This window comes from Eretmochelys imbricata, chromosome 9, assembly GCF_965152235.1.
Source record: "Eretmochelys imbricata isolate rEreImb1 chromosome 9, rEreImb1.hap1, whole genome shotgun sequence".
NCBI classification, from domain to species: Eukaryota; Metazoa; Chordata; order Testudines; family Cheloniidae; genus Eretmochelys; species Eretmochelys imbricata.
The window spans coordinates 7,199,732-7,218,295 of NC_135580.1; the positions used below are offsets into that span (position 1 = coordinate 7,199,732).

The following is an 18,564-nucleotide window of genomic DNA, read 5'->3' on the forward strand; positions in this document are numbered from 1 at the left end:
TAATGACACCCCTGCTGAGCTGGCACATGGGGGGGCCGTTTTTCGTTTTAAGGAGACTTATTATCCGTACATGTCTCTGCCCAATTTATAGGAGTGGGTGATACACAAATGCACAACAGAAGGCAACGCTTCAGGGTAGCTAGCTAACTGTTCTTTTCTTTTGCTATTATTCTGTCTGTTCCCAGTTTAAGCTATTGCAAATGGTCAGGTTCTCCACATTGTAGAAGAGATTTTGATTAATATGAGGGTGTTTTAAATGTTACTTCTATTTAAGCTCTACCATGCCAGTAATGTAGCTTACCAGGTTTAGCAGAAGGGTCTGCTGTGGCTGTCTTGTTTGAGGCTACAAACTTTGGTCTGTAGAGGCAGAGAATTGCAAGTGGTTCAGTATGCTCCTTTACAGTGGTGTATGTGGTGCAGTTATGTAATACCCAGCCTGCTGTCCCTGGAATGGTTGTAAGTCACTAGTGTTTCCTGAGGTCATCATCAGTTAGATAGAGGGAGCTTTTGTTACCACAATGTCTCTGTGCTTTGTGAAAGCTGGGTAAAATAAACTAATGATGACAGTAAACGCTGAGAGAGTGGCCAGATGTAAATACTGTATATAAATGGGATTTCCGTCACTGTCAAGGGTATCCACTAGAGCCAATTACCTGAAGCAATGGTTTTCAACATGCCAGTGCTGACAAGATGATGTATAGGCAGTCTTTTTTTTTATGACGACGAAATCCACCACTGATGTTCAGCTCAAAGAGCTGACCCCAAATACCCACATCCTTCACCTTAGTGAGAAACAGCTACTCCTTCACGTGAACTTGCTGATGTCCCTTCCCACTTACGATTTTGAAGCTACTGTCTCACGTAGAACATTAAAGTAGGTAAGTGAAATTTTCCTCCCTGTGCCCAGAAAGACACAATGGAGCAACACTGTCTAAACTTATCCCCTTTAATAAAACTGCCAACAGAAACCTACATCTTGTGACTGAATTCTTCCGTTTGGTGGATTTCTTGGATTGTTGTTGACTAGGACCCCTGGCAGGCAGTCCTGTGTTTATCCAGGCTGTGATTGTTCAGTAGGTCTGTGGCTGTCTTTATGCCAGACACAGAGAATTCGCATTTTGCACAAACAGCCACTAGCTTTCATTCTTCTGCAAAGTGCAGTTTGGGGTAAAGACTTAAGGCAGGCCAAGAACTAGGAGCTAGCAACAAGCGCTTTCTTGAACGTCATGAATTCTCAGCCAGTCGACGGAGAGAATGAAAGTCTGTTTTCTTTCTGGAAGATCTCCTAAGGAGATTCCAAAACCCATTAATGCTGAACCTACCTTGTTTTGTCGGTTTCCCATTATAAAACTTTGCCTGATTTTCAGACATGCTGAGCACTGGCAGTTCCAGTTGAAGTCTGTGTGCTCTGGCCTCTTATTTTTAAGAGGGTAGAAACCTCCCACTAGACGGAAGATTGCCACGGGGCATGCTCAGTGTCGCCGGCAGTTTTAGATGGAATGTTCTGTGCTATATTCATTGATGCTGGAATTTGACATGGACATCAGAGATGGAAGGAGGCTTTATCATAAGAACTTATCTGGTGATTTTTTACCTTTTCCCCATCACCAGTAGGATCCAGGGTAGGTTTGTTACCTACAATGTATTTGCGGGTGCATTGTCACTAAATATTTCTAATTGCAGGGACCCACACAGAGATGAGCTGTGTGCCCCCTGAGAATTATCTCGGTCAGTTTCACCCAAGCAAGGAGCAGCAGCAGGTAGATGTGGAGTGTGGGTAGGAAGGTTGCCTTAGGCTCTGTGCCTGCTATGCACCTGATTAGTCACTCTCTAGAGTTTTACACATTTAAAAATAGAGCCTGCAGAGACTTTGCAAGGAGCTACGCCCTTTGCCCCAAAGTACACTGGGGTACAGTTCAGTAGACTGAAGAGCTTCACCTGATTACATACAAGTATTCATGCAAAATGACTCACATGATTATCTTTAATCTCATCATCAGGTGTTTCTTTTCATTATAGTCAACAAGATAACATGCTGGTTATTGCTCTTACTGTAATTGGGTTTTACTTTAAAGAGCTGAAGAGTCACTTGCTAAGAAGAAATCCTGGGGTGTGAGATGCCCCCTAGTGCAGATGTGGTAGCATAACTCTGCTCTGCCATAGCCTGCTCTGAGTCCCTTTGCGCTGTAGGTTAATGGCTCACGCTGCGTGTGTAGATGGCTGTGAAATGACTGAAACTGGTGAATCCTAGCAGGGGCTTTCATTCTTCTGTTTGAAATGGGAAAATCAGCTCGGGGCTCAGTTTATGGAAAGCAGCGTGAGGGTTGATTAAAAAAAGAAAAAGCCCTTTAGAAAAGCAATTTGCTTCTCCTTTCTGCGAGCAGGGCTTCCAAACGAACTCAGTAAATGCTACAGTACAGTCACCAGGCCTGGAAAAAAATCTCAAGTGAAGTAACACGGTGGCTGTGGTAAATATGAACCGAGGCCTTTGGAACTAGCTAATGGCATCTCCCCAAAGAGTCTCCTTTCTCCCACTGTGGGCTGTGCCAGCAGTGAGCACTTCCAGCCCTGGCTTCTAGTGGAGGAAAGCATCATTTGGCTCCCTTTGGATTTCATTACTCTTCCTCCACTGCCTCCCTCCCTCCTTCCATGCAGCAAAAGCCTTTCCAGTTGTAAAGAAGTGAATTAACTCCCAGGCCTTTTGAAGCCCTTCATGTCAGTGATAGATGAGGCAGCTTTCTATAACTTCAAAGAAGCAAATTCTGCTAGTGAATGCAGGCCAGAGGAGTTGAAAAGTCCAAGCAGAACAGGGAGGCACGTGGTGTGACCCAGCTGTCAAATGGGGCACCCTGGAGACTACCCCTGCTGGTGCCATGGAAAGGCAGGAACAATGCCACTCTCAGTAAATTGAGTGTCCTGAATGCCCATTTTTTGTCCTGTTTTCAATGGACTTGGGCACATCACTTAACATACAGCAGCCATTTGTGCTGGATTCACAGAGCCTGAAAGGCTTTGAGAGGGTGCTCTCTGCCCTGCATAATGGAGATTTAGCACATTGGCATTTGGGAGATCTCGTTTCAGGCGTCCATAGCTAATCATATTAAAGGTGACCTCTTGGGCAGCGCTTTCCATTGTTGCCATATGTTTTGTCCAGTGCTTGAGTGATGTAGTGCATTGCAGTGTGTTCAAGCAGCAGCTAATTTAATCACCAGAGTTAACCCCCTCTCCTGTTCTACACTTTCAGAATTTATTAGCTCCCTTCTAACTCTCTGGGCATTGTTTCTGTCTCCTTCATAAGGAGCTTGGGAGATATTGGTTGTATTTACTTTGAAGGGTGTCTTTCAAAAATCAGAAGAGCTAATTAATGCTGCATTGGTAGGATCATGTTGGTTCTGTTCTCTTGTGAGTGTTGTCCTGAGTGTCTTTCCATGGAGAAATTAGGGATTGGGCTCGAGGGTTTTAAAAAACCAGAACACTATGAATGGAAACATGGCTGAGAAGCTGAACGTCTCCTGTAATTTAATTTTTTAAAATAAATAACTAATTTTGAGAGGTTGACGGTCTCTGTAAAGTGTTGTGTTGGCTTCTGCTCTTTAAAACTTTAGCCCTTAATAGAAACAACTCCAAATCAAGGAATGACCAGAGGGGAAAAACTATACAATTCCCTCAAATCCATAAAATTGGCTAGTTGCAAGGCTTGAATGAGGCAAGTTTTCTGTGAAAAAGAGAAGACTGCTGCAGCTGTCTTGATCTACAAAAGTCGGGCATCTATAGGAAAAGATACTTTTTGGAGTTTACAGTGAGGATTATTTCAAAAGACACAATCCAACTAATGTTTTCATCACTGCCCCAATGGACTTTACAGCATGGGGATGTATATTAAAAACAGGAATTTGAAATTTCAGTTGTCCTGTGACCTTCTTTGGGAGTAGGTGGGGGTCAGAGCTGGAAGGGAATGATTAGATTTTTATGACCAGGTTGTTAGTATACTGTGCTCCCAAAGGGAGGAAACCTTGTAATTTTCTTACACTTGCTGAAGCAGACTATTTAGTAAATACCTCATGCTTTGGTTCAGTTTTTAGATTCCCTTCTCCTCCTACAATGTGCTTGTACCCACAACTCTAAATAGCAGAATAAATCCCTGATGTCTTTGGAACTCAAAACATGGTTTGTACACATCTGAGCTTCCTGATCCTGTGTGTGTTTGTGTTGTGGTTTAGATCTGGTAGGGAGAAGGAATAATGACACAAAAGTTCATGGATTTGTGACTGGTTTTAAAAATACTGTTTTACATTTTATGTATCTTCATTTTGCAAAAGCGCAATACTGTTTAGAAACCCTAACCACAGCTACTGACTGTAAAACATGTCAAGCCCCTTACGTATGTTAAATTACAATGTCAAATAAAGAGTTATAAAGAGCCTGCTGTGCATGAATGCTGGAAGAGCCTCACTGACCATACCCCACCCATTACAATCCCATGATTGACAGTGGCTCTGCAGGCTCAGACATCGTTTTGGCCATAGAAAAATACCACCTTACTCTTTTTTTTTATTGCACCTTTTCATACTGAAGGATTCCAGAGCCCCTTTCAAATAAGTACATATAGACATGGCTTCGTTGCTGAAATGCAGCCCCTTGTAGAAAGGAATCCTGGAGCCAGTCTGGCATCAAGCATACAGCATGCTGTTAGAACAGTGCGGGAAGGGGAAATTTGACCTAGGACATTGGACCACACCCTGCAATCTTGTGAAAAGTGTTATGTCATTGATGATCACACAGAGAAGACAGGTCCTCACAGTTCATAACAACCCCATACAGTAAGGTGCGTGGTATTCAAAATATCGATCTGGGAAGGATTAAAGGTTGAGTAAGCCACACTGGAATCTGGACTTTATGGCTCCAGGGACCCTAGACATTTCACACCGTACTTCCCAGTGTCTGTAAAAGAATGGGATGGAATTTAAACAGAAATTAGTGTGTGTTATAAAGAGGGTATTTTTATAAATAGGGAATATTTCCAGCTCCAGTTTAATGGTCAGCAAAAAATAATGTAGAAAGGCTGTTGTGATTGTTTTTGTTACTTTTCAGAGCCCTTATCATGTAAGCACAGTACTGTCCGTGTTTTCATGTATTTATCTCTTGGGTGGAAAGTAATGAGCTTTGATCTGTCTTCAGATGTAACTCCACAAATATCCCTAAGGCATGAGATAGTGCCTGGATCCCAGACTAATCTGTGCGCCTGAGATCTGTGAGCTTCATAAACATCTTAGCAGGGGAAAACAGTTAACATGAACAAACCTAAGAAAATAGGATTTGCCTTATTTGATCAGACCCTAGGTCCATTCACGCCCTGTATCCTCCCTGCACCAGTGGTTACTAATGGGCACATTAGGGAAAAACAAAAACAGTTCATGATGCCGGGGTTACATTGGGGGCCTGATTTAAACACTTTAATGTACAAAACCTGGCTATCCGTTCACTCTCAGCCCATGAAAAATACAAATTTAGATTATAATCATGTCAAATAATAGGGACAGCAAAGTCCACCCCACCTTCTCCAGCCACACACAATACACAGAAAAATCTAGACCTGCCCAGCTCCCCCCTCACCTGCAAAAACCATAATAGAGGAGCCTTGCATGAAGCTCTTCCGGTGCCTCCCCTCACATAATTTGACATAGATTAGAAGCCAAATCAATCACTCCTATTGTATTTTATCAGTTAGCAGCAACAGTGGTGTACAAGATGCAGGACAGGGCGGCAAGAAGGCTAGTTCCTTTCCCTGCCCTGAAGATCAGGGAATGTTTTAAACAAAGGCGAGGGGACAGGATGTAAGAAAAGCAAAAGGATTGAGGAGTGAAGTTTGGCGTGAATCTCGTTAGTGCCACGCTGTTTTTTATGTGGCATTTCCTAGGGATGTTTTGCTTTTATTGTAAAATATTTTAATTTCATCGACCAGTATTCTAGTCCCCAAAGAAGTAAGTGAAAAACAGTTCAGTGAGATATTTCTTAACACAGTGGTACAGGTAACACCTACATTGCCTATAAAATACATTAGTTAAATAAAACACCCCTGTTTCCCCCCCCCCCCCGCAATCCTCTAGTGCGTGTGTGCTTTGTGCAGTGCTTTGTGTATGGTCAGTTTCACTGGTTTCCTCTGTATAGTCAGTCCAGTTTCCCCTGTTGTTTGTGTGGGCTTTTCACACAACAACAGGAGAGAGGAAAGATGTTTCACTGCGATTTGTTAAACTACAAGCATTGGCAGGAGGACTCGGGATAGGAGCAGAAGCAATACCAGGAAGTAGTTAAAGCTCCTTTTAGACAGTGGATAGATTTCAAGGGTTGCCCCTTTGTCCACGTGTGAATGAATCTCTGTCGTCTGTAACTCCTTGGCTCAGGTCCATAGACACAGGATGTGATGGTGGCACCTGAAATGATTGAATGATGCAAGACAAATAAAACCCAAGGATAATTGTGCTATTCTTGTCCTTTGTAGGCAGAAGTGAGTACAAAGGAACCTTTCCCCCACTGAACGTATCAAGGCTTTGAATACAAGTTTGTGAATGAAAAGGAAATGAACTTTTAAAATAAATCAAAAACTTTCTTCTGTGGTTTATTTTTCCTAAGTCACATCTCTGCATCATAAATGAAGAGTTTGGCCTGGGGTTTTTTCTGTAGGATACTTGTGATTGAGACCTGTCATTTTACAACCAGTCACTTCTGAGTGCCTTTGTCCTGCGAAAAAGTTAGCTTGTTCTAGATCTCTTTGATTGTTGGGTTTGATCAATTGCTTATCCCTTCCTGTTCCTGCTTTGTATTTTGGCCGATGGTCTCAGTGTCGCTCAGGTTTCAGGGGTGGGTGGCTTTATTTATGTGTGGGGTTGGGAGTAGGAGAGAGCTGTTGCAAATGCCCTCTCCCCCTCCTCCTGTCTGAGGGGCTGGTGGCAGGGCCTGGTTCACTGTCCTGCTTCCATCCAGGCCTTGCAGGGGGAAGCAGGAAAGCCAGACTGTGAGCACAGAGGCAGAAATAACTGCTTCATGTTTCTCTCTGTGAACTTCAACTAGAAATGTAGGAGAATGGAGAGGACTGAAAACCAGGGGGGTTTGCTTGAAGAGGCAAGACGGCAAGCATGTCAGGTGACCACTCGAGGCCTGCCTAAACTGGTGGGAACAGCAAATCTGTAACTAAATGCTGAGCTTGGTCAGGGGTGCCCCCTTTTCTTAAAGGCAAAAAGAAGGGCCTCACACATGCCCAATAAAGGCCATTGATCTAACAACGAGCTTTCCCGGCTAGGGTCCTTCAATCACTCTCTTATTAGACACAGTCTGGCCTTCTCTTACGGGCTTCAGGAGAAAGGCACAACCTGAGCAAAGCAGAATCTCTGCTAGAGATCTCTCTCCTGAAGTTTCTAACTGCAGTGAGAGTAGGAAAGCACTCTGGAGAGAGGAGATGCATCGCATTCAGTGTAGGTTTCTTTAAGTGAAAACACAGCTGTGAGGTTTACAGACTGCGCTTCTATTAGGGATCGTTCAGTCTGACCGGCCAGCATCACTACAGACTTTCCAGCTCTAATGAATTGAGAAATCCATTCTGAACAAGATTGAGTTTGATGGCCCTGTGTGCAGGCAGATGGATGTATTTTTAAAGGACAAGGTGCCAGAAAGCTCCACAATTACGTTACTGGAGCAAGGCTCATTTTTTGTGGTTTGAAAAGTGGAGTGTCAGGACTTCAGGGCTTTTTTTTTTTTTTTTTTTTTTTTTTTTCAGGTCAAAACTGAAGCTTGGGCGGGGCATCGAAACCTGCTTGTTCACTAAGTTAGTTCTTAAAAAACTCTCTAGAGCTTGTCTTAGAGTGAGAAACCTTTGTTCCTAGAGAGAGGTTCAGTACCAGTTCTTGGCCTTACTTGATAATAGGGCAGTACTGAAGTCACCTCTTTCTTGTTGATAAAAGCAAGGCACGGGGAGGGGCATGCCGTGGTAACGCTGGCAGAGTTGAACGCGGGCCAAAACATTCAGGAGACTCTGTTCTATTCTTTTTCATATAACCTTGGAATCAGTGATGTTTCTGTGCCTTTCGGACACCGTTCTGCTCCTCAGACTCTTGCTCAGGGGAATCCTGAGCATTCCCACTGATTTCAGTGGAGCTACTTGCACAGTAAGCTCCTACTTGACGGAACTAAGCGTGGCAGAATCTGCCCCCTAAATTGTTCCAGGACTGGGAAACTTGAAACGTTTGACCTGCTTATTTAAGCTGAATTGATACTACATCTCTGGCGTGGGGCGTGCATCTGAAAAACCTCCCCTCTCTGTCAGATGACAGAAGGTCTCTGGTGAGAGCCAAGGACTGGGAACAAAGAGGTGCCAAGCCAAACCATTTCTCAATGGGTGCAAACATTCGCCTAGTCAAGGCAGTATAGGTTCTGGCAAAGTTTCAGAAGCCGGAAGGCTGCTCCTTCCTAACCCTTAATCCTGATTTGAGCTGCCTGGCTCTGTTACATGCCTGGGCTTGTAATTGCTGCCGGTCTAAACCTTTCGATTAAAAATGAGGACAGCTGCTGGCTGAATTGTCAAAACCACAGCGAGTCTTGGGGTCTTTGGGCTAGGGACAAAGGGAAAGCCCCTGGCGTGGGATAGGGCAGCCCAAATTATACCTTCCTGCAAAGACTCTTACGGGCCACTGGTGGCACAGAACCACCAGACCGCAAGACCCCCTACACCTTCAACGGCCCCTCATCTGCCTGTGGCCCACCCGGGCCTCCGGCAGGAAGCGGGTGGTGTGGAGCTGGCAAAAGCAGCTTTGAGACTCCTGAGACTCCCACAATGGGTCTACTGCGCTGTGAGCATCCCCTGGAGAGTCTTGTTCCCTCTCTGCGCCAATGTTTTGTTGGTGCAAAGGGGCTGCAGCACAGGAGTGAATTCCCCTGTGTGAGCAAATTGGAACGAGGCAGGAACCTGCCTGAAAATAGGAGCTGATATCCCCACGTCCTCATGAATTCAGCTTTGTTTCTGCCAGGCTCTGCTAGCGGCTGCACTGCTGAACAAACTAGAGGGAGTGGTCCCGTACGGGGTGGTGTGAACAGAACAGTTATGCTGACTATTAATAAATCTCTCTAGTATTGCAGCACCCAGATGCCCCAGTCAGGATCCTGGGTCCCTGTTGTGCTGAACTTTGTACCGACACAGATAGAAGCAGTCCCCGCCCAGAATGCTGGAGGGATGCAGCCAGAGGAGGGTGATGCCTGTCTGGGTGGGCAGTAGGAAGAACTAGAAATCTTTGGTCCAAGAGAAAATGCCCCTGCCTTGCCTGTGACTGGAGGGCAGAGAATTCAGGGGGGGCAGGGTGAGATCTGGGAACATGGAGTTATAAAATAATAGTAAAATAATAGGAAAACCTAGCGCTCGTATAAGCTTTTCAGCCCTCGAGCTCAAAGCACGTTGCAAAGGAGTGTGAGTATCACTTTCCCATTTCACAGGTAAGGCAACAAGTGCAGGGAGGGAATTGAGGCCAATAGCAGAGCCGGGCACAATAGAACCCAGCTCTCCTTAATCCCAATCCAGTGCACTGTCCACTGGGCAACACTGCCTCATGTTGAAATGCAGGGCTCTATTCTTGTCTCTGCCTGGACGTATCTTTCTCCTGCTCTTTGTAAGAGGCGTTCTAATCCTTTCCCGCCTGGGATGCAAGTTGAGGCTTTAATCGTTTGTATGGAGTTTTGAGATCTTCTGATGGAAGGCAGGGCAGGAATCGGAGAACATCCCCTTTCTCGACTGACTCTGGTTTCCCCTCCACGGTGACAGAAATAGAGAGCAGGGGAGTATTTAGCAATCCAGGGAGCTGTGGTGGTGCACAAGTGGGTTTTGCAGCGATAGAGTGGGCTAGGTGTTCTGCATGACAGTGTCCTCTGTTGAGCATGATGTTGATCAGAGAGATCTCCTCCATCTCTGGCTTCTGTGAACCGCCTCTTGACTTTTGTCAGGGGCATTACAATTGTCTCTGCTAATGGCGAGAGAGGCTATTCAGCACTATATCCACCCAGGAGCCCTACCACTTCTTTTGACAGCTCTTATTCACATACCTCCCTACCCCTCAGACATCTTCATTATTGATGAGGCTGGTTTGGTAGGTAAGGTTCTGTTCTCAGTAATGCCACATTCCAGCTCCCTTTCTCACGGAATTCGCCCACATAGCGCGAAGAGGCTTTCTTTGTGTGGAGAGCGATTGAACTGGACACAGTCCTTTGTTAGTCCATGGATTTCAAGGGTCTGATAGCTGAAGGGGGCAGTGCAAGCCAAATCGCACAAGAATACGGATGGATGAGATATTTGCTAACGCCCTCCTCCTTTCCCCAGTGAGCCGGAAGGCGGGTGATAAAGCCGAGGGATTGCAAATGCATAATCCAGAAATTGCCTGCTCTGAGGGGGTCTTGGTCACCATGACAGGGTCACACGGAACTTGTAGGAAACATTCCCCGCAGGCACAAAGACAGGAGGCTTTTGTTTGGAGATGGGTGGCCTTGCCGTGTTTTGTGTTCCTGTTTGTTCATCGGTTGCACTGCAAGTCTCTGGATTCTGATGAGGAGCGGGATGGGGGGAGCAGATTCAGAGACCTGTAGCAAGGCTGTCAAATGGACAAAGAGTGGGGGTTGTGTCACGTGTGGGTTCTGTACTTTGGATGTCTAGTGACATCTCTGCAGTTGTAGAGCAAATCAGATGGGATGAATAATAATGCAGATAATCTGCTCAGGGACATCTACTGTATGAGTAAATCTCCCCAACCTCCCATTTGACTTTCTTAATTCAGTTAATCAATAGAATTCCTACTATTTAGTTAATGGGTTTTGGGCAGGAGTGAATGGAGAAGATGGTTATATAGGACAAAATAGTAAGGACCATGTTGTCTGGTGTCAGGGATCTTCATAGGGACTAGGAGAAAGCATGTGTGAGTTTTATTTCCGACTCTGCCACTGCCTGTGTGTGTCATTGGGTGAGTCACTTAACTTGGTTTACCAATGCCTTAGTTTGCCAGTCTGAGAAATGGGTATACTGATACTCTAGGTGGATTTTGTGAGATATTTTGGTATGTCTGCTGAATTATATATGTAAGTGGAGGTATAAAAAGTCCAACTCTGCTCTAAAATAAGCCCTCTCCCACATTGTTGGCTATTTTACTCCGACAGTCTGTCTCTGAGTGAGCCTGCACGGGCAGACATAGCCCATGCAGCTAGTTCTCTGTGGCGTTCGTTAGGAAGTACCTGTAGATTTGCTGTAGCTGTGAGAAGATCTAAAGATGTACGGATGGGATTTGCAGAAGCACCTACGTGACTAGAAGCACAGGGCCCACTGGAAGTTGATGGGACTGTCCGATACGATCTCCCACTAAAAGTCATCAGGGTTTGTGCTCATGCCTCCAGTTATAGATTTGTCTTTTTAGAATGGTTTAAATGGAGAAGGGAAACCAGTAATCCAGCATTAAGGTCCTCATGGGCAGTGTATTGCAGTCCACTAAGGCTAGGCTCACAAATTCTGTGCGTGAGACAGTTTGCATCCCACAGTGCTCAGCTGGTTCTTCTAGCCCTGTTGAATCTCGTAGCTTTTCTCCCTTCTTATTTTTGGCTATTTGCCCACCTCTACTCCCCCACAAACACCAGAATTTAGCCAGAATCCAGTGTAAACCCCCCAACCCCGCGTGTGCAGATACGCACACAACTCCCCATTGAGGGCTTGGCCAGAGCATTATTGCTACGGATGCAGAAGCAGACGAGGCCCTTTTCTTGTTGGCAGTGGTGACCAACTGGAAAGTGCAAAGAGCTGCCCAGCCCTTATCCTCTCACTCTGCCCTCTGACAATGCTCTTTGTTCAGCTACTGCTGCATTCTAGCCTTTAGCAAGTGCTGTTGCAACAGATCAGCAGAGGAGCCATTCCCTTTCCACACCCGCTTTAGCATACATCTACTATCAACTGTTACGGCTAAGGGGTGAGCCGTGGGTACCTGGGATCTTTGGGCATTTCTTTCAAGTGACCTGCACTTCTCTCAGAGTGGAATCCTGCAATCCACCCCACTTCTGTCCAGATGACCAGATTACAGCACCCCCACCCCCCAATCCCTGTTTTCTAACCATATCACCTCCAGCAGGTCCAGCTGAGTGTGGCTCCTGGTGCAGAGTCCTCTCTGGGAGCTACAACCAGCTGGTAAATGCAGTGACAGGGATCAGCTTCCTCAAAAGAGTATCGGTTATTTATCCATAGGAACACCAGAAGCAGAGAGAAAAGGGTTAAACTTAACAAAAGCCTAAATGCATATTGTCAAACTTAGCCTGTCCTGGCCAGTTTAGGTAGGTCCCACTTGACTCAGCACCCCCAAGCACTGGGGTGCACTCCTACAGCTGCTGCCTTGGACAGTCTAGGGCTTACTCTTCCATACCTGGTAGCTCACTTAGCAGTTGGCTTTCCCCTGGAGTGACCAGAAATCTCTGTCTGGCTGTGTTCTATGAAAACAAGGTGGTTTCTCTTCCCAAACTTTTTTCTTCCTTCCTTGTCTCCTTGAGTGAGCTTGTTCCCAGCACGTTTCAGTGTAGCGGCCGTGTTAGTCTGTATTCGCAAAAAGAAAAGGAGGACTTGTGGCACCTTAGAGACTAACAAATTTATTTGAGCATAAGCTTTCGTGAGGTACAGCTCACTTCATCGGATGCATTCAGTGGAAAATACAGTGGGGAGATTTATATACACAGAGAACATGAAACAATGAGTGTTACCATACACACTGTAAGGAGAGTGATCAGGTAAGGTGGGCTATTACCAGGAAGGGGGGGGGAGGGAACCTTTTGTAATGATAATCAAGGTGGGCCATTTCCAGCAGTTGACAAGAACATCTGAGGAACAGTGCAGGGGGGTGGGGGGGAGGGAGGGAAAGAGAAATAAACATGGGGAAATAGTTTTACTTTGTGTAATGACCCATCCACTCCCAGTCTCTATTCAAGCCTAAGTTAATTGAATCCAGTTTGCAAATTAATTCCAATTCATCAGTCTCTCATTGGAGTCTGTTTTTGTTGAAGAATTGTCACTTTTAGGTCTCTAATCAAGTGACCAGAGAGATTGAAGTGTTCTCCGACTGGTTTTTGAATGTTATAATTCTTGACGTCTGATTTGTGTCCATTTATTCTTTTACGTAGAGACGTCCAGTTTGACCAATGTACATGGCAGAGGGGCATTGCTGGCACATGATGGCATATATCACACTGGTGGATGTGTTGGTGAACGAGCCTCTGATAGTGTGGCTGATGTGATTAGGCCCTATGATGTTGTCCCCTGAATAGATATGTGGACACAGTTGGCAACGGGCTTTGTTGCAAGGATAGGTTTCTGGGTTAGTGGTTCTGTTGTGTGGTTGCTGGTGAGTATTTGCTTCAGGTTGGGGGGCTGCCTGTAAGCAAGGACTGGCCTGTCTCCCAAGATCTGTGAGAGTGATGGGTCGTCCTTCAGGATAAGTTGTAGATCCTTGATGATGCTTTGGAGAGGTTTTAGTTGGGGGCTGAAGGTGACGGCTAGTGGCGTTGTGTTATTTTCTTTGTTGGGCCTGTCCTGTAGTAGGTGACTTCTGGGTACTCTTCTGGCTCTGTCAATCTGTTACTTCACTTCAGCAGGTGGGTATTGTAGTTGTAAGAACTCTTGATAGAGATCTTATAGGTGTTTGTCTCTGTCTGAGGGGTTGGAGCAAATGTGGTTGTATCGTAGAGCTTGGTTGTAGACAATGGATCGTGTGGTGTGATCTGGGTGAAAGCTGGAGGCATATAGGTAGGAATAGCGGTCAGTAGGTCTGTCTGGATGATGCTTTTGCCGAGGACAGAACAGGAATGGAGTCTTAGAACTTAGTAAGTAATCTAGCTAGATATGCGTTAGATTATGATTTCTTTAAATGGCTGAGGAAATGAGCTGTGCTGAAAGGAATGGATATTCCTGTCTTTGTGTCTTTTTGTAACTTAAGGTTTTGCGTCGAGGGATTCTCTATGTTTTGAATCTAATTACCCTGTAAGGTATTTACCATCCTGATTTTCTAGAGGTGATTCTTTTTACTTCTGTTAAAATTATTCTTTTCAGAAACTGAATGTTTTTTCATTGTTCTTAAGAACCAAGGATTTGGGTTGGTGGTCACCTATGCAAATTGGTGAGGATTTTTACCACACCTTCCCCAGGAAGTGGGGTGCAAGGGTTGGGAGGATTTTGGGTGGAAAGACGTTTCCAAACAACTCTTTCCCAGTAACCGGTTAAACGTTTGGTGGTGGCAGCGAAAATCCAAGGGCAAAGGGTAAAATAGTTTGTACCTTGGGGAAGTTTTAACCTAAGCTGGTAAAAGTAAGCTTAGGAGGTTTTCATGCAGGTCCCCACATCTGTACCCTAAAGTTCAGAGTGGGGAAGGAACCTTGACATGGTTCCCAGCTGTGAGTCTTGCTGGAGAAAGGAAGGTTAGTTGTGCAGTACTAGAGAGGCTGATTTAGTTAACCAGAATTGTGACAGGGCAAAATGTAAGCACTGAGGGTAGCTTAGTTCTCAAGGCTGTTGATCCAGGAATGACATGGACAGACTTCATAACAATGTCAATTGGTGCCCATCGGATTTGGTTTGTCAAGGCTGATTGAAATTAGACATACAATTTTGCACCTTCCTTGCTGTATTCCCTCAAAATAAACCTGAAATGTGATTTACTGCCACTTTTCCAGATTCTTCAGGGCTTGTGTGGAGCTGTGGCCAGGGATAGTTGGTATTAGTTTGGCTCAGGATATGGATTCCCCAAGTCAGGGCCTAATTGTTTTACAAAGACAGGGAAGCTTTGGTTAAACCGGCACAATTGAAAATAAAACCTATTTCTCTTCTGGCAGCTCCCAACTCCTTACTCAGTCTACTACGCTCTAGTTGTTCCACAGGTGGGTCTTAGAAATTTGCTGCTAGAAGTAAGATAACTATGTCCCTAGAAAAGTAGCTATTCATAGGAAATAGGAGTATATGGAACATGGCATTTGGTCCATCAATGGCTATTAGCCAGAATGGGCAGGAATGGTTTCCCTAGCCTCTGTTTGCCAGAAGCTGGGAATGAGCGACGGGGGATGGATCACTTGATGATGACCTGTTCTGTTCATTCCCTCTGGGGCACCTGGCACTGGCCACTGTCAGAAGACAGGATACTGGGCTAGATGGACCTTTGGTCTGACCCAGTAGGGCCATTCTTATGGCACTTATTACATGGATTGACGCAAAATAAGGATGTGTTTATTTACCGGTAAGTCCAAGGAGTATGCATGGGATAGCGATGTGCACAGGAAATAACTAAGGGGGAGTGTATTTCAGTCACCTGGCATGGAACTGCAAGACATGCAGCAGTTCAGGTGGATTAGATCTCAGCCTTGTACTTCATTCTCTATTCAGGATCAGTGATGACTGAGTTTTCAGCAGCTTCAGTTTTATCTGTGAAAGAGCACACGGTATTACTTTGTATTTGTTATCCTGTCGAGAAGGAAAAATCTGTACAACAGCTAATGATCCAGAACTTCGGTTGTGTTAACAGCTTACTGGTAAAACAAAGTTTTAATACAGCGTTTTCTCCCTAATAGGCAGTTAATTTTCAGTAGCAATTTCCTTGGAGTTCGTAAGCCAGAGGAATTTGTAAATAAATGCAGTGGCTTAGCAGTGGGCTCTTCATCTCCCTGCATTTAAAAAGAGCAGACCCACCATAATAAACTCACTTCAAATTCTGTGGGTCAAGCCTTTATAAAAGAGATGGGCTCCCCAATTCATTTCAAGTGTCCTTCAGCATCCAGGTGTTCATGGGCCCCCTTCTTTAATATTACTCCATTCAGCCTAGATCAAAACTAAAGCAGTCCCACCTGGGATTAGATTTCTAAACATAGTTAGGCACCCAGCTCCTGGTTTCAATGGGAGTTTGGTGCCCAAATACCTTTAAAAATCTGGGCCCTGGTACATAAATACCATCACTACTTTCTCCAAAGCACACTGCGTATCCTGTCCAAAGTGCACAATACACATTGGGGTCTCCAAACTTTGCCAGGCTGGGGAAACAGAAGTGATTTGCCAGGAGCATGAGGTCTGCACCTAACTGTTGTAAATAGAGATGAATGCTGCCACCCACCTCTTGGGTACAGCACGTGATGATTACTCTTGATCAGAGCCGCCTCCACTTGGATCAAGAGGGACCCCCCGGACTGCCGAAGCCATACCTCTGTATTTGAAAGGTCAGCCCCATTCTGTTTTCTGGTGACTTAGGATATAGAGAACCCATTCTCCCTACAGAACTCCTTTTGTTCTGACTGCTGTTGAAACAGGATTAGTTTTTTCCCCCTTAAATAAAACTGGACTAGGTTACATATGAAATCTGAAAACTCTTACCGAATCCCATCTTGGAGTTGCAATGGAAGCAGCTTTCCAGGTCACATCCTAGCCTCCTGCTGGACACTGGTCCAAACTACAAACCCTCCTAACAGCTCTTTAATAACTCTGCCCAGAAGGAAAAATCTGTCACCTTTCCCTCTGTGGTTTCTCCTCTGTTCTAATGCACTGGAGGAATGAGTTGAAGCCGGGAAGGCTTTCAGAGAAAGAGGCTCGTGGGAACTACAGCTGCTGATGGAGAACACTCATTTCTTTAGTGTCTGAGGAGAACCGCAATAGCTTTGGTGAAGGGATGTGTGTGTGGGTGGGTTTGGAGGGGTGAACCGTTATGACCCATACATTTCAGAGGAACCACAAACACTTTATAGTAACAAAGGGTGGAAAAAGAGAGAGCTTTTCTGCAATGCATGTGACTTTTCACTGAGGTTTGGAACCCCATGTTATATTCCAGGCCACAGTGTTTGCGTGTCAGTCTTGGTGAGCTTGCTTTCTCCCACAAGCCTTTCATGAAGTTGCTGTAGTGAGTGAGAACTCAGCCTAAATTTGCTTTTCTTTTCTTTTCTTTTTTTCCCCCTTTGCAGCTGAAGCTCTCGTTTACATTGGACAAGGAAAGCGGGATGCCTCAAGGCTGTTATATCTATCAGTATCGGGACAGCAACAAGTAAGTCCCGCAGATGATTGTACACAGGGCAGATAGGAAGGGGCACCTGAAAGAAAATTTCACTGTTGATGTGCCCCACATTCCCTTTCATTGGCAGAAGGATCAGAACTGCTTGTACTACTTAAATGTAGATTACAGTAGCTTTCAGCCTAGCCCTAAGACGGGGAGTGACTTATAGAGGCCTCATGCACAAATGTGTCGGGCAAAAGTGAGGCTAGATCTTCCAAAGTGTACAGCACCCACATTCTCAAATCTTTAGTTATCTACATGGCAGCTGTTAGCTGCTGGGCGCTCAAGAAAATCTGCCCTGCACTCTCCAATTAAGGAGTGTTTGCTCTGAATTTCTGGGATACTTTGTGTTGGGGTGATTCTGATGGCATGGAGGTAATGTCTCATCTTCTTCCCACCACCTGTTCTCTCTCTGCTCAAACACACATGCAGATTCACTTCCTGGCTTGCCATGTGTGCTCTCTGAAATCCTAGTGTAGCCATGCACCCTGTTTTTATAAGACACCTCATGATATCCAAACTGGAGCAGAGTCTCCTCAATTTCCAGGTATTCCTGCATCTTTTTACTAGCTGCTGTAGTGAGTTGGCACCCGAGATGTTTTTATTTCAAATCACATTCTGATTATCAAATTGACAACAGCAATCCAGGTTAGGATGTCTCTGTTGTCATGCTGGGTAAGTTGTCATGAATACCAGGGTATCAGAAATTCACCATGTCTCACCCCCACCCAGGAATTTTATTTTTCTCCAAATTTAGAAGTTTAACTTAGAAGAAGGGAGTATAGAAAATTGTTAAAGGGCAATCCATTCAGGAGTTTAGCCTGCTTTTGGACAGCCTTAAAAGGATCTGGAGAACAATTGCTGAAATATCGTTTAAAACAAAATCAATCTCTTTTTAAGCGGAGAACCCTTTTATGTATGTGTGTGTATTTACTTAAAGAGGGGACATTTTTTTGAAAGAGGGACACCCCCACCCTCCTTCCATCTCTGTAGCAGCAGTTTACAAGGCCTGTGCACAAAGCTATCCACTAAACAGCTCAGCCCAGGAAGTATAAATACAAAGACTCCGTAACGACAGCTCCACTAGAAAAATAGGGAAATGTGCTGGTTAAACGCAATGGGATCAAATCCACAGGGAAAGAATATTTGTTTTACAAGCTTCTAGGAGGGGATTGCACACAATGGGCAGTGGGGAAAACATAAAACTATTAGACCTGTTGGCTGGCTGGCTTTTTTTTTTTAAAGGATGTTTATAAATCCAGCACTTCTAATTGTCTAGCATATATCTTGAAAATCAACAGCCCTATTTTCTGCCTCCTTTCCACATTCTTTTGTGTGCACGTGTGCCATGGTTTTAAGAAACTTCTGGGGCTGTGGGGCTCTTTTCTTTAAAATCTGAGGCCAATAGCATTTCAGTTTGAAAAGCTTCTTTCTTTTAGCCACTTTGCCTGTCTGAGTAGAAAAGGAATCAGATGCGTTGAACGGTGAAAGTAAC

At 44.9% G+C, this 18,564-nt stretch overlaps 1 protein-coding gene across 3 annotated transcripts in view; it reads left to right on the forward strand.

Annotated features, from left to right (window-relative positions):
* DIS3L2 (DIS3 like 3'-5' exoribonuclease 2) overlaps positions 1–18,564 on the forward strand; it is a 280,283-nt gene that overhangs the window by 199,963 nt on the left and 61,756 nt on the right. For all 3 annotated transcript variants that reach the window (XM_077826263.1, XM_077826264.1, XM_077826265.1), the window contains one exon: positions 16,981–17,060. In XM_077826263.1, coding sequence (XP_077682389.1) covers positions 16,981–17,060 — 80 coding nt within the window. The remainder of the gene's footprint in view (positions 1–16,980; positions 17,061–18,564) is intronic.